A 17046-nucleotide genomic window follows, 5' to 3' on the forward strand; every position below is an offset into this window, starting at 1 on the left:
TACCAGACAATAAGGAATCGTCTTAAAGCTGCACGGTTGAGGTCCCGCAAGCGTTCTAAACTCTTTGACAACCACAAACTGCTACGTCTGGCCTGGTGTAGACTGAGACAGGGATGGAACTTGAGGTCCTGGGGAAGAGTCCACTGGTCCGCCGAACGCAGGGTTCTTCTGCCTATTGCGGATGGGAGAGTTAGAGTTTGGAGGCGACCTGGAACAGCTTATGCAGCGAGAAACATCATGCCAACTGTACCATGCGGAGGCGGATCTGTTATGGTGTGGGGGTGCTTCTCATTTGATTGCAAGCTGGATTTGCTGACAAGACAAACGGTGCTTGTTCACGTTGTTGTACCCCATTGTGCCAATCACCCATTGGCAAGCAGAAGGATATTCATGGATGACAACGCCCGGCCACATCGTGCGCAAGGTGTGACCCAGTTTATCCAGAACAATGCTCTGACACACATTCAATGACCAGCAATTGATCCGTATCTTAATCCCCTGGAACATGTTTGGGACATTTTGGGACGCCGGATGAATTGGAGGCATGGGACAGTTTCGACGTCTTGTGAGGGGTATGAGACGAAGACTTGTGATTCAAGTGCTGGCTGGGTGACTGCTTGTGTTTGTCGAATTGCCTTATGACTCTTTTGACCTATTGGATGAGTTCTGTGAGTATTAAATTTTGATATTTGACCATACTTATTGTGTACTCGTTTTTTGCAAATGCAAAATAAGATTCTTATATGCCATAAGGTCACGGGATACTCCATTTAAGTTCATTTTGTTGACAAAAGATTGGTTTGTTGGAATACGCAGAGTCCTGGTTCAGACATTCATTCTGTTTTATTTAAACCCTTTCAAAACCAATGCACCCAACAAAAAGTAAAGGGGTGCAACACTTTATTTACTATGTATATTCTGAGGGCCAGTAACCTCCAGGCATACCCAGCCTGGCTGGCTAGCACAAGTTGGAAAGTACTTCGCACACTGCTTTTGTTCCCGCAACTCACAATACTTCAAGCTAGTGTATTAGTTTACAGTTCATGGTTTGTTCAACATTTAGTAGACTAGTTATACCGTTCGATGTTATCTGTTTCTAACTTGAAGTGCAGCTATATCTTTTTCAAAAAATAAATACAACTCCTATTTGTCCTGTAACTGGCTTGACCAGAGGGCCTATGTGAACGTGTTTGCTCCCCTACAGTTCATTAGTTGCCAGTTAAAAACATGCCGATGCCAGTTCAACTTCAGGTTCAAAGGGAACGCACCATCAACACAGCCTAGTGTGCACTGATCAGTGGCATTATGGTAGAGCAATACTCCACAGAAAGTGAATGTCCATACTTCTCAGACACCAGTGTTACAACTGTCAGTCATTAGACAGTGATGAGAAAATGGACACAAAACCCCCACCAACAATGCAAAGTTGTTTCTTCAAGAGTTTAAGGAAAAACACTTTCAACATTTATGTGCAAGAGACCCTATAAAGGCAATAACGTCTCTTAGGGGCCTTTCTTAGGACGAAAACCTGAGCTTTAGTTTTATGACCACAGTTATGGAATGAAAGCAGTGTTCGACCGAAGGGTTCCCCCGTTAACATCGATTTATCATCCCCGAGGAATTATGTATTTGCTGTACACTTTAGAATGTCTCAGAAATTTCAATGAATTGCTTCAAAAGCAGACTGTCTGGGAAATATGTTAGAAAGAGTTGTTTGAACCAGTTTCAGGTGTATTACTAACGCCTTATACCGACAGACACAGCCTTACACAGATGTAAGTATACAGGCCATGAGATTCAGTCAGGTTTCATCACTTCGCCAATACACTTCCTGTATGAATCAGTGTTTGATACACTTCCTACATCACCTAAATACATTAAACATCTGGTTCAATACGTAACTACGGGACAAGAACAGTATATCGCACACAAAGTCAAGATCTGTCTCTCATTTTGCCTCATTACTGTAGATCACTGTGAGTGGTCAAGTTGCGCCACTGTCGTGGCCTGTTTTATGTGTTGAATACGGGTCGGTTAAACACGCTATATGAGAGTGAGAGACAAGCCATATATTAGCTCATTGACATTACCTTTTGGGGGTTTCTGGGACCACCTACCTACCATGAAGACGGACGAATACGTTGAGTCCACACTTCTTTAGTTATAATACAATGAACAGGTTACATTAAGAAATAAATCGAGCAGTTGTTATAACTCTACTATGACGGGACATACATAAAGTTGTAAGAGAAGAACCTTAACACTTTACAAAAATGAAGCAGTCAAAAATCTATAACCTTGAAAATAATACCTTGTCAAAACATTGTACCCTAATGTCACTGTGTGACAATAACCACTAACTCCGGTCAAGACCGAGATTATTTTGCAGAAATAACATCATGCAGTCGTTACACATTAACTTAGATCCCATTTTATTCTGTGTCAGCAAGTATTTCAATCATTACTCAAAGAAGGCATGTTTTTTTCTTTCAGCCGTTCAAAATAACAGAGAACATATGAAGTGTTGATACCAAAGGCCTGAACAGCAGGTTGTGGCATAACATATGCGGCAGATGGACGGCAAAAATACCAGGGTGAATTACGTCTCTAGACATGTTGAAGTTACCATCTCCTGGCGGGTTAAACACATGTTGCAACCCGTGCTCTTTAATCTAACAGAGGCCGTAGACGAGGCCGCAAACTTCAGCCTGCCGTGTTTCTGTCTTTAAGAATTCATTGTCGGGAATATATGAGATGGGCCTTGTAGTAAAGATTACCTCACAGTAGAAAACATTCATCTTCTGAGAGTGGATTTGCAATCCATTTTGGCAAGCAGTTTATTTTAGGAGCACGTCTGAGATTGCTGATGTGAGATGAAGCCCGGGGATTAAGTCACATGCAGTGAATGTCCCTCAATTCAGGGTAGACAATCGCTGGGGGAAACTTGTCGGCTCCACGGGTAGTCACATTAATTTAAATATCACAGCATTTTGAAAGCGAATTTAGGATACATTTTGCTTTGATATGTGTTTATAATACGTGCACAGCAGTTGACAGGTATTATTACCACAGTGTAGGGCAAATGAGGATTTTAAATGGTGTAAGTTACGTGAATCTAAATGTTGCCTACAGGGATACTTCAAGACTTTGGAATGATAACGAGATGCGGGGATATATGTACTATCTATACCGACGGAAATGGTAACCGTCCTCTGCATGAAATGGTAAATATGGTGTATGTAGTAACTTTAATGGGTTTTTTTATAAGAACAATGTATTATTTCATTATTTATCTGACCATTGCATTATGAAAACAACTATGTTGACAAAACCGAGACCAGGAACCAGAAAACTTGTAAGAGGCACGTTACAATGCCTGACCACCACTGCCATTGATGAGGCAGCAGCGGTTATTTAACTGATTACTGAAACCATCGTTAAGGATGTCAAGCAAAGACAGGACCAGCTGATATATCGTTCAATGGTGAAAAGAGATGTTCCATGTGTCAACGCGTCCATATATGGTTGATGCGTCGACTGGGGATTGGCTCATGGATAGGATGACAGGAGACAAATGAATACGTTGATGAAGACGAAGGCATAGTTTAGTTCAAACTTCATAAGTTGGTTTCACAAGACATGACAAACACGTATACGTGAATGAGGTGAGTGGACTTCCAGCTCAACCTCAGGGCCTTTCATGCGAGCGGCATAATCCTGCTCGCGGTCGTCCCTACACAGAGACTCCACACTCACATCTCACGTACAGTATAGATGTGAGCAGACATATACTAGTATGTAGTTTTTAACAACAATGGACAAGCAAAGATTCAACAATGGACAGATAGAGAAACAATAGCACTTCCTTGTACAGTTGATGTGATGACAGACGCAGCCAAGAGGGATGACCAATAAAGGCCATAAATGTCATATACAGTAATTAATGGAAGTGACAAAGAGGAACAAGGTGTCTGACAAAACAATGTACTCTGCAGTAGTGATAAAGATCAAGATTGCAGATTGAATAATAATAATAACTAAATGTCATATAGCCTGTCTACATAGTTTTTGGTCTGTTGACATATTGGGACATGGCTGTCCTGAAGTAGACACTATAAAACATGTAGCAGGACATCGATGTTATGGTGCCTCTACAAATCTGTTCATCGTGCTGATATGTCGGTGTAGGTGTCGGCGTTGTGCTCCAAAGCGTACGGTTCCGCCTCCAAGTGCTCTCGGCCTAGGAATTGTTGATACGGTATTTGATATCGATTCCGTAGATGCACCAACCGATATGTTGACGTGGCGTAACATGGACGACTGGTCGGCGTCACGAGTAATCTATTCCTGTAGTATTTCTTCACATTCTTTAAAAGATTACATTGTGTTTCTTCATTTTTCCTGAGAGACCACATCGTGTTTCGATAAACCTACCTGTCAACTCTATTTGTTTCCATTGATCTTTGCAACAATATGGTCGCTTTTAGCATTGTGTCAACAACATTTTCTGTCTAACAAACTGTTTATAACATGTGCTTGATAGATAATCACTGAGTACTGCTCAGATACAAGAAACACACCTTTAAGATAATACCCGAAATAAACAAACATCCAAAATGTCCAGCGTATACAAACGTACATGCATGAATTGTAAATCACGACCAGAGATATCTTCATAAATATCTATTGACAGATGCACTACTGAATATAATATATCCTACACTTTATACACAGTTACATATTTCTTTTAGTACACGAAAGAGTGCGAAATTTCCTTCTTCAAAAGTGGAATGACTAGCGCCCTTCAATCTACTTCGTAGTAGACCAGATATTAACTTTCTCAAGTAGGAATGACTCTTTACTAAAGCACATTATATTAAATAATTTGAGTTTTCTTCATTGTACCTTTCCCTTGCCTATACTCAGGTTCTCGGACGCCTCACAAGTGCTGTATTCATGTTGGCACGAGCAATCCACGGCCTGTACAACCTCGGGTTCAGCTCGAAACTTCACGGAGGGACCAGTGGGTGTGGCTATACGAAACATATTGTGACCAATCCGTCAGATGTCTGAGGTTACGAAACTGCGGACAGGCTTGGGAGGACTGTGTAATCTTTGACAGTCGACCAATGTAATAAATGAACGCTTTAGTCTGAGACAGAGGAAATGACATTGTTGAAAGACTATCTTGTAATTAGTACGTCGCCTAATGGTAATCTTGCAGTATCTGCCGTGTAGTATAGTTATTGTTTGAAGATGAAAAACGAGTGAGTGAGTGAGTTTAGTTTTACGCCGCACTCAGCAATATTCCAGGTATATGGCAGCGGTCTGAAAATAATCGTGTTTAGACCAGTCAATCCAGTGATCAACAGCATGAATATCGATTTGCGCAATTGGAAACCGATGACGTGTCAACCAAGTCAGCGAGCCTGACCACCCGATCCCCGTTATTACGTTAGAAGTCAACTTGAGCAGAGAAAGGACTATCGTTAAAGAACACTTGCTAACCGTCAAGACAAGCAGCAATTATCGAGGTATTTCGAACTACGGTGTTTGGTCCTTCTTACATCGAATAACGTGGACATTCTCATAGCTGAATGGTAATGCCCGAAGACCTTGCATGTCTTTGATTAGCCAAACTAGGCTGATTTACTGCAAAATACACATACTGGAAAATACGGGACGTGGTGCTTGATTACACTGTTAAACCATAGTGGCCCAGGGCAACGACCAAGGATGTATGTCTCTTAACATACCCTGAAGTAGTCACACTTGCAAAAAAACGGCAGTATCTAGTTTAGATCAGAGAAGGCTATGAAATTGAAACTGTGATGTGAATGCGTTAAGGAAGCCTTTCCCAGCCTTGAAGCGAAAGCTGTTGAGATGGGACTTGTTTGTGAGTGACGAACGATTTAATGTGTTTCTTGATTAGTGCAATAAAATATTCTATATTGAAGGAGAGTCAGGTTCGACAATTTTTTTCCAGAGTTTAATCAGGTTTCTGGTCTTAAAACCAGTGCATAAAGTGATACATTATTCCCAACTGTGTGGCCATGATGTCAAAAGAATATTAATCACAATGAGTGTCAGATCTAAGCAATGCTGATAGTTCAGTCACAGTATACAAGGGGACATGCGTGGTACTAGAAAGAAATACGACAGTCAATAACTGTTTCGTCTCAGCATTTATATCTATATTCATGGTTGCCATCGCAGGAAATACGTTTGGTTGCTTCAACGTTCATATGTTCAAGTACTTGTATATGTGCATTTCAACTTAGCGCCTCTGATGTTAAACTGAGAAAACGTTTCAAGTGAGTTCACCGAGAAACATTTACAATTTTATTTTGTGCAAGTTAATGTGTATGTAGAAATACGCAGAAAGCCAAGTTCCCTGACTTCAAGCACACTATGGAAAACGGTTTTGTTATCTGTGGACCGGTAAACACCGCGAATGTTTAACTATCAGACGTCAATCAAAAAATATTTGGCTTTGAAAGAGGCGAATTCAGCTTAACCTCTGATAAGAAACTGTTACATTGAGGCCCCTGTGGGAATTCTGAAGCAGAAGAAATGCCTTGTAACAAAAGCCGAAAAATGTGAATCCGTTGGCTAGAATGTGTGACTGAGCTGACCTTTTGTCAGTCAACTGTCATTGACCTCTGATGACCCTTGACCTAACTGGATGTACAGATCGCCATGAAATGGTGTCTTCTGTAAATTCAAAAGTATTCATTTAAAGTTCAAATTGACTTTATAATGTTATCTGTGCTCACATATGAGAGCTGAAGTTGAGGTGATGTAGAAGACGCTTGGGGCATGTCCCCTGAAGGAGAAAAACATTCTCGAAAACACAGGACCACAAAATTTGATCCGAGGGCTTGTTGTAACTGATCTATACAAGATTACAGAGCATAATTCTGCCCCAGTCGTAATCATCAGTACAGTCCCATCAGCCACCTGACCCGCTCGTATATCTTACCGCTAATGTCTTTCTACTTAGACTTCAAATTCAGTACCATGGTTCCTGGGTGAAATTGGACAGAATACAAATTAGTCATGACCGAAATAGCCAAAACCTCCTTTACCGAGCGAAAAGGCAGACCACACATGTCACTGGGCTCCTGTACGTCGGTACATTGTCAGCATGTAGTACCGACAGTGTCTGTTGGTGCCACACCTCCACATGAGTACGGTCATCTCGAATGGAATTGTACTTGTGCAATTCTGCAATTCATAATGGTACTTAGAACTTGATATAATATTAAAGCGTGTTCGTCGAATATGCAGTACTCATCTTGTATATTCCATCGCGTGGATCCACTGTCACTGACTTCATAGGATTATTAATGAACGTATATACAAGTTAGAGAAGGAAACTAAGGCCAAGAATCACCCAGCATTATCGGTCGTCCATATCTTCACATCCACATTTCAGGGTGTCACAGCCACACCCCGTTGTTTCCACTACAGTATTTGGACAAATATTTGCCACGGTCTAGAACAGGGGAACCGGTCTTATACTTAACAAAAGTTAAACTCCTGTAAATTGAAAATCTACAAACTGGTAATCCAATGGACACAGAAGACGTTTCCGAAGCCGCCACTCCCTCTGACTGGAGTATTCCTGTCCATATCAGTAATAGAAGTGTACAGAACGTGACTATCCCTACACACATACGCCGAGACCAGATCGAAGTTGAAAGATGAGAAGATTGAGGAAGACTGGAGTAGTCGGTAATCATAACCATCAGAGGAGGTTTGATGATTGCTTGATAATTACAAACTCCTTCATATATCCGGACAATGGTATGTGATTACTTATACACACACTTGACCCTCGTGGACCAGGCGTATATAGAGAAGATATTGATTACGAATATTTGTTACGAATAAGGAGTAACGTTCTTTATTACAATATATGCGATGTGTTGCTGTTCGTACCGACCGATAACGTATTAAGCATGTGATCCTATTGTTTCATAGGATGTCTGGACGTTCCAAGTGAAGATATTCTGAAGTAATTAGGGTTTGAAACGGCATGTAGTTCTTCTGAAGGAGTTCACTAAACGTGACGAGATAATGTGTGTGTATACATGTGTGGTAGATCGCTAAAATTTAACACTACTGTAAACCCGGCTGTTACACTTTGCATTTTGATATGAAAATATCAAAAAAAGTTGTCCGTTGTGAGTATTTTCACTACGGAACTATGACAGTTTAAACTTCAGTGCTGACGTAAAGTCATGTATTTTTCAACAATTTCATATAAGGACCTGGTTGTCTTAGTTTAAAAATTATACAATTCCGTAATAATGAAACAATGTGCATATAGTCATGATGTACTGACGACGCAATTGAGAAACCACGTTGACTGAGCAATATCTTTAATGCGTGTCATACACATACATGTATCTGTAAATGTTAAAATGGAGCATCACACACACGCACGCACGAACGCACGCACGAACGCACGCACACACACACCAGTCGGTATACTATGACGACACGTACTTTGCCACCTGACCGTAGCTCTATTTGCCCTTTAATCCGAACACACAAGTTCGATTTCTCACAATCTTCCCACCCATTTCTTGTGTTCCCCGCCATGACATTCGTGGAATATTGCTAAAACTGCTTTAAAACCAACCCCACACGCATTAACAAGTCAGCAAGATCAACGTATAAGCATCTGCTAATTCTATTTCACTTTCCTTTTTAGTGTCACATACGAAAACCATCGGAAACTACTCGCAACAGCAATTCTTGAAACAACTGCAATGTGTGGTCGTCCTGGGTACATTTCAACAAAACCAACAGGTTGGCAACACATTAAAAGCAGACCACTTATAAATAAGTGCCAAACTTATATGCGACATAGACTACTCACAGTGTCTTAACTCATAACTGAATTAGTCTACAAGTTGTTGTCTAAGCTGGAGACTTCTGTTTCCGCTCCCTGGGTTGACTGTGTTCAACTTACTGTGTAACGCCTAAAGCCAGTCTGGCGCCTGACACTCGCGACAACTCGCAGCAGATCCCCGTGTATGCGACCATCATGACCAGCACTGGCACCACGAAGATGATGACGAACATGTAGGACTCAAACAAGATGGCCAGACTTGGGTCACCATACTTCTTGATACACCAGTAGGCCTTCCGTACTGTCCCAACTTCATGGTGCGTCTGGAAACATAAAAAATTATCAGCATTCAACGGGCAATAGGCATGTATATGTGAGTAACAGGAGGCACGGAGAAAACAACACTTGCCAGATTATACCGTCTCTGATATCAGCATGAATCTTATAATGGAAACTTATTCATAATTTGGGTTCTACATAAACAGATTGGTCTAGATGGTCACTGCATCCCATCCCATGACGGTTTGCTATTGCAGCTTCTTATCCAGTAATAAGTTAACGATGTTTTTTCACGTTTTAATCTATTCTGGAACATTAAGATCACTTTGTATAACGCCGCTACAAATACACTCAGAGACAAACGTCATGGAGCTTTTTCTGCGTGTGAACCAGAGGAATGTGTTAAACTGTTCTACGAAAAACGCAAACAAGAAATTGTTGTTTGAATTGTATGATATTTGCAAATGGTGAGCAATGTTCACCGTAAGTGTACAGACAACTAGACGGTTATCAGGTCCACTCGATGCAGTCTACAGAAGTGCATGCGTCCCTTAATTGTTCTGGAACAAGTCCTACATGCAAGCCTGGGGGGAAATAGAGAAGTGCAGATATGTTTCAGTCTGCTACCTCGCAGTGTGGCGTCTTTACGATTCATAGAAACATCATTTGGCACTTATGGCGATATCTCAATAACTTTTAAAGAACTCCGTCAAATCCTTCCTCGGATATTGAATGATCTTCCCCAGGACATTCATCGTCGTTAAGTATCCTCATCGATTAGAAGGTGTCACACCTGCATCAATGTACAAGGTGGACACGCTTGCTACTGACCATGTGAATTTGCTTGTGAACCCCATCTTAGGCTGGAACTCATTTGCGCACGTCAGGGGCCCTGTTCTTACAGCCTGATTATCGTTACTATAGTGGGACACGTGTCTTTGCGTATGATGTCATTCGCGGTAGTTACACCGCCGATTCCGTGTAGAATTTGTTCGTATTTAGAAAGAGTTGTCTGATTTCTACTTTGCCACGTCTTAACTACTTTCAACTCAACTGTAGTCATAACTGAAGATGCTAGCCCTTTCATGTGATGTTATTACATATATCCAATTCATGACGAGCTTACCTGTATCACTAAAACCGGGGTAGCCATGGAGAAGGACACAACCCACGTGAAGAAGATAACAACGCGTGCATGCGCACTGGTACAGATAAATTTGGCTCTGAGGGGCATCAATATGGCAATAAACCTGCAAAGAGAAATCATTGCATCCAATAATTTCATTACGTCTTCATGAAACAACGTCCTCAATCGAAAAGATACTCCCAAGTTTCATTGCTAGTGCGTTGAACCGAAATCAATAGTATGAATGAAAGTGTAGGTCTCTATCTAATTTCCGCAATTGCAATATGCTACTGCTCGGCATATCATATTGCAAATATCATACGTCAAGTATGATTTGTACGATGTTCTTGTAATTGTAGCTTCTAATCCCAAAACAGGAGTCATTTCCGAAATTGATTTTTTTTTCTGGCACGTCATGAAAGTAGCCTCCAAAGGACGTTTATAACCCCCTTGAGGACATCTTTGCTTTTTGTCGTTCAGGCATGCGTGCAAGTACCGGCAAGTACAAGGAACGTTTTCTTCTGAATCATCACGCGTACACAGCATGGCCCTATGAAAATAACAGTTTTTCAATGTGTGTGTAAATTGTTTTAGTTTGCAGTTCCAAGAAGTATTCAGAAATATCCCGGGTAAATGAAGGCTCTATGTAAACACGCATGCCCAGAGCACACAATCCAGCAATTAATGTTTTCATCAACAATGGCAGTCAGTCGTTGACCATTACATCCATTTATTCACCTTCACATTCAGCATAGGCTGTCATCCAGTATCCACTCGGGTCCTGTCCAGGATATGATATTTAAATTCAAACATCACCGATATGCATCAAATTTTCGCAGCACAACATCCTTGAATATTTATAACCAATTTCATACCATGGGTGGTGTTGTCGTTAGTTGCAATAGCTTATAAATGTCTACCACATAATTCATGCCTTGATGTTGTGCGCTTGGATGTCGCGCATATTCTATCTATGTCTATGGTCATGGCGACCAGGAAATAACTCATAAACCCATGGTCACTTGTTGCATCCCCAACAAATATGTACCGCGTTATACGTCCTACAAATGACCTTGAAGACGCCGGATCAATTGTCACGCGCTGCATAAGCCTGTCCGCACGTCCCACTGACTAATAACATGCTAATAACACCTGTTTTATAATATCGATAATCCAATCAATTAATAACAGACGAATTCCTGAATCTACCTTACCTGTCTGTAAGTCAGGATAATCCAGTTGATTCATAACATACGAATTATCACTCATTTTAGAATATCGACAATCTGTAAGTCAGGATAATCCAATTATTGGTTAACAGACGAATTGTCACTCATTTCAGAATATCGACAACCTGTAAGTAAGGATAATCTAACTGATTAATAACAAACGAGTTGCCACACATTGCAGACCTTGAAAATGTTGTCAGTGTCAGTGTCAGTGTGCCGAATCCCTGATCGTATTGTTAAACACTATGACTAAATCGCATGCCTAAAATATAGCTAAGTTCAAAATTTCAAACCATCGTGGCCATACTGTAAATTAATGCACGTTTTACACACCTAATGCCAACGTTTCAAAAACCCCGTGCAAGAAAGAAGTCGCGATCGTCTATCCATTAAAGTCTTCATCCTCATTCCCCCGATTGACCACGTCTCATCATGAAAGTGGTGACATGAAGACTCTGCCTTGCCTCGTTAAGAAAACTCTGGATGTGATGTCAATAAACCACGGTCACTAATAACCAACAAAAATCCATAGTAAATGTTCAGTGAACGACGGCTTTTATAGCTGACGATCTGCTGCCAAGTGAAGAAAACATCAATAGAACTGTCAGTTCACGTCATTCAAATGTTGCCTGATTTGTGATACATAGTCCGTTATATTTCGTTAATGTAATGGTAAAGTGATGGAATATGTTCATATGACACTGAGGTAAAACTTACAGGGTTGCGCCCGCCGTTACCCTCCCGTGTCTTTAATACTGACTTTGTAGTACACTAACACAGGGATGAAACACCGCATGCAATATGATGCAAATGTTCCATTTTATGAATAACATGTTTCTCGCGGTCTGTCTGTCTGTCTTTATCGATGACATGTTTCTCGCGGTCTGTCTGTCTGTCTTTATCGATGACATGTTTCTCGCGGTCTGTCTGTCTGTCTTTATCGATGACATGTTTCTCGCGGTCTGTCTGTCTGTCTTTATCGATGACATGTTTCTCGCGGTCTGTCTGTCTGTCTTTATCGATGACATGTTTCTCGCGGTCTGTCTGTCTTTATCGATGACATGTATCTCGCGGGCTGTCTTTCTTCATCGATGACATGTATCTCGCGGGCTGTCTGTCTTTATCGATTACATGGGTGTGTATGTTTTTACTACGCTTTTAACAATATTCCAGCAATATCACGGCAGGGGACACAGAAATGGACTTCACACATTGTACACATGTCGGGAATACAACCCGGGTCTTCTGCATGACGAGAGAACGCCTGATTCACAAGGCTACTATCGATAAGTATAAGGGAATACACTATTAAACTTTGGCTCGCCAAATAAAGACATCAACTGGTCAAAACTGATGAAGGCATAACGTGTACTTCGTGATCACGGCCAGAGGTGTTTTTACCATAAACTTTGTAATGTCAAATGTTAATTTGCTGATTTTTAACTTTTATCTTCACTGTTAACACACATTGTATCTTAACTGATGTTAAGTACATTGAACATCAACTATGACCTTTGAAGCGATGCCTTTATTGGCGCGTGGAACATGGACTAACATAAGGCAGTGCAGACTTCCACAATAAACAAAGGCAATTATCAGGACGCTGTGTACGTGTAATTACGATTTCAAACAGATCTCTTGTGACGCAAGCTCTGCATCGACTTCGGTGAACACATTCCGGGACTAATCCATTTTATGCCTATGCCATGCACACAAACCATGTTAGTCGGCTTTCACCGTAACCAGTGTTTTGCAAACAGTCGTCTACTGCTATAGCTCAAAGCCCTTTAACAGCTTTTATGTATGGTCAGACAAGTGTATTTTGAGGAAGGCCCACAAGAATGGGCTTTCATTCCAGAAGCTCAACACTTGAAACTACAAAAACGAGTACAAAACGAGTGGGGTAATTCGGGATGTATACTGAGTCAAAAAAGAAACTTCGCATTCTTTCTTCAGGGCACTATAAAAGAATAAGAGATGGTAAGATTACACGATGCCATTTAGAAAGTGGTCAAATGCAACATATGTTATATTTGGGATTTCACTTTCTTAGTAAAGTACAAATTCTAGTACTTTTTTCGGTTGAGTCCCATCCGGGATTCGAACCCGCACCCTCAGAGTCAGGCACCTAATCGCCAGCACACAAAGTCAGCCGCCTAGCCCGCTCAGCCACCGCGACTTCCACAAAAATGAAAGTCGGACAACTGGTACTCTAGACTGCGTACTTTGTGTACCCCTCTGATGAGTGTAAATTGGCACGGCTCCCACGGCCGAAAGCTATGATTACACGATGCCATTTAGAAAGTGGTCAAATGCAACATATGTTATATTTGGGATTTCGGGATTTCACTTTCTTAGTTGTCCGACTTTCATTTTTGTGGAAGTCGCGGTGGCTGAGCGGGCTAGGCGGCTGACTTTGTGTGCTGGCGATTAGGTGCCTGACTCTGAGGGTGCGGGTTCGAATCCCGGATGGGACTCAACCGAAAAAAGTACTAGAATTTGTACTTTACTAAGAAAGTGAAATCCCAAATATAACATATGTTGCATTTGACCACTTTCTAAATGGCATCGTGTAATCATAGCTTTCGGCCGTGGGAGCCGTGCCAATTTACACTCATCAGAGGGGTACACAAAGTACGCAGTCTAGAGTACCAGTTGTCCGACTTTCATTTTTGTGGAAGTCGCGGTGGCTGAGCGGGCTAGGCGGCTGACTTTGTGTGCTGGCGATTAGGTGCCTGACTCTGAGGGTGCGGGTTTGAATCCCGGATGGGACTCAACCGAAAAAAGTACTAGAATTTGTACTTTACTAAGAAAGTGAAATCCCAAATATAACATATGTTGCAAGAGATGGTAAGATGGTTAAATTGTTATTATTTCATTGCTGAGATCTATGTGATGTACTCAATACACTGACAGTGCCGCAATCAGTTCCATTAGGCTACACAGCCGTTCCAAAACATTGCTATACAGAATGTCAAGTCACAAGAATAAAAATTCGAAATTTCTAAGTTCAGTATTGTGTATGACCACCCCGTGCATTCACCACTGCCAAACACCATCTCCTCATCGACTGCCTGATGCTTCTGAACACGTGGTTGGGGATTCTGCACAGTTGTTCCTGCAAATTCTGAGGTTGGTTTCTAAGACCACGAAGCCTTTGCCCAAGTGCATCCCAAACGTGCTCTATTGGATTAAGGCCAGGGGACGCGGGACGGCCAGTCCATGACGTTGATTCCAGCGTTTTGAAGGATTTTTCGTGTCAACATGACGGTATGCGGCCGAGCATTATGAGCCGCCATGAAAGGAACGGGTTCATGGGTGTGCACCTGGTAGCGGTAAGCCGCAGCTGTGAGGTTTCCACGGATGACAAGAACGGGAACGGTTGTTCCCACAGAAAGCATCCCACAACATGCAAATTCCGCCCCCGAATCTGTCGACACTCTCTACACAACAATGGCATACCGTTCACGACGTCGTCTCCAGGCTCTATGCCTGTCGTCCGCAAATCTGATTGTAAACCTGGATTCATCGCTAAAGACGACTCGATTCAAGTCTCTCTGGGTACATCGGAGGTGACGTTGGGACCACAGCAGACGTTGGCGTTGATGAAACGGCGTCGATATTGGCCCGCGATACGGACGTCGACAACGGATACGGAGACTGATTTCGAATGATCTGTGAGGACAGTCGACCTCTAAACATCTCAGCCGTGAAATCTGTCACGTAGGAGACGTGAGATAATTTGACGGTCTTCTGCTCATGACGTCACACGTGGACGATCCGACCTTGGGCGATCAGAAGTGGTGCCAGTTTGTTGTAGACGGCCTCGCAAGTCATACACAGTACGATGGCTGCATCCTATTGTTCTTGCAAGGTCAATAACGAATCTTCCCGCTTGCAACATGACACATTTGACAATTTTAGCATTTAAAGTACCGTTAGCGTACTGTGTTTGAAAGTAATTTTTCATTTCTTGAGGCCAATGCAAACACGTGCAAATGAAGAAAACTTCGATGCGAAGATCATGTGATCGACTGCACGTGCAAAATCTGATTTGGCGCTAAAATCATTTGCACGATGAATGGATCGGTTTGAGTGGGTTTTGCTAACGTTTTTCTTGAGTCGAAAGATAGGGATCCCATTTCGGATAAATAGATGTGTCATCAGAGAAAAAATATTCATTATTTGTGAAGTTTCTTTTTTGACTCAGTATTGTTGGAATATGAAAATTATGTACACAATGCATGGAAACAATGTTTGCGAAATGCAAGTCATTGAGATGATAATGTATGCAAAGTATGACAAGCTATGCCTCCATCCCAGGGGGTATGTCTGTAGAACAGTCCTTGCTTGTCAGTGTATGGTTAGTCAAAGGTTATTAAAAACCATTTATCTGATTTCACTATCAAGATAACTAAACCCGAGAAACAGAGTCAGTGCGGATTACATCGTGTTACTGAGGATAAAGTAATCATCACTACCATCATTTAATACGGGAAACTTGCACTAGCACTTGCAGACAATTACACCTTACACTGGTAGTCAAATACCGCTCTTCATCCCTTTTGACACACAGTGCGTACAAGAACAAACTTCCTCATCCGCCTCAGCCAACGCCACTTTACAAATACGTCCAAATGGGCCTTTCAAGGGACAATGTAGATGTCGGTTGGGGTAGATATGGACGCATTAACATTTACTGGAATGTCAATTTTGTAAACAAGTGCCCGGGAGGAAAGCCAGGTGAAACGCTTTTGGGGTAGCTAATGATGAGTCTGTGGCGTGTCACGGATACCTCCGCGTTATGCTGCCTCTGTGGACACATCCGCAACCCACGATGTTGTGTTGTTCTGCTTACCTTTCGATGCTCATGACAGTAAGCGTCATGACAGAACAGATCATCGACACCGTCTGCATGTAGTGGACGAACTTGCACAGGAAGGCGCCGAATGACCACGAGAAGGTAAAGAAGGCAGCGCACTGAAAGAAAACAAGTACCAAGAGTGAAGACTGTCAGCAGCCTTTAAGGTCATGCATTCACGGCTTTATCCTAGCCTTTTATTGTCAGACCTCACTTGCATCTAAACATTTTTTTATTTTTTTATTAATATAGCTAGTGCCATACTACACGGAAAGTGGACAAACATTATGCAAACAAGTGGTCAGCTTCAGCTATGAACAAAATAAGAATTTAAGTATGACTACCCACGGGACAGGCTGAAGGAAATTGTCAAATTCTCAACAAATATTTCACGTACGAGTCACAAACATTTCAAATTGATTTCCTAATGGCTAACCAATTACTCGACTTCCACATTTTTTCAATAAACCTTAATAATTGGTTTCAGTGAAAAGGTTGCCTATGACAAAACCGTCGCGTTTGAGGTGGGGCGCGCAACGGACGAGAACATGGTTCCGGATTCAAAAGACATTACCTTTTAACCATTTTTTCCCTGACAGAATAATTTTAAATTCAATTACGACTGACGTTTTGTAAAACATTTGATTCTTCCTTCAGAAGCTGAACACTGCGTTTTTCCATTCTGTCA

The 17046-nt window shown here is 41.7% G+C and overlaps 1 protein-coding gene across 1 annotated transcript in view; it reads right to left on the minus strand.

Annotated features, from left to right (window-relative positions):
- Nucleotides 1–17046, minus strand: part of LOC137292203 (galanin receptor type 1-like) — a 37356-nt gene that overhangs the window by 5238 nt on the left and 15072 nt on the right. The window contains exons 2-4 of the mRNA XM_067823766.1: nt 16356–16477; nt 10269–10392; nt 8984–9186 (exon numbers count right to left, since the gene is read on the minus strand). Coding sequence (XP_067679867.1) covers nt 8984–9186; nt 10269–10392; nt 16356–16477 — 449 coding nt within the window. The remainder of the gene's footprint in view (nt 1–8983; nt 9187–10268; nt 10393–16355; nt 16478–17046) is intronic.

The sequence above is a fragment of the Haliotis asinina genome, chromosome 7, assembly GCF_037392515.1.
Source record: "Haliotis asinina isolate JCU_RB_2024 chromosome 7, JCU_Hal_asi_v2, whole genome shotgun sequence".
In the NCBI taxonomy this organism is placed as follows: domain Eukaryota; kingdom Metazoa; phylum Mollusca; class Gastropoda; order Lepetellida; family Haliotidae; genus Haliotis; species Haliotis asinina.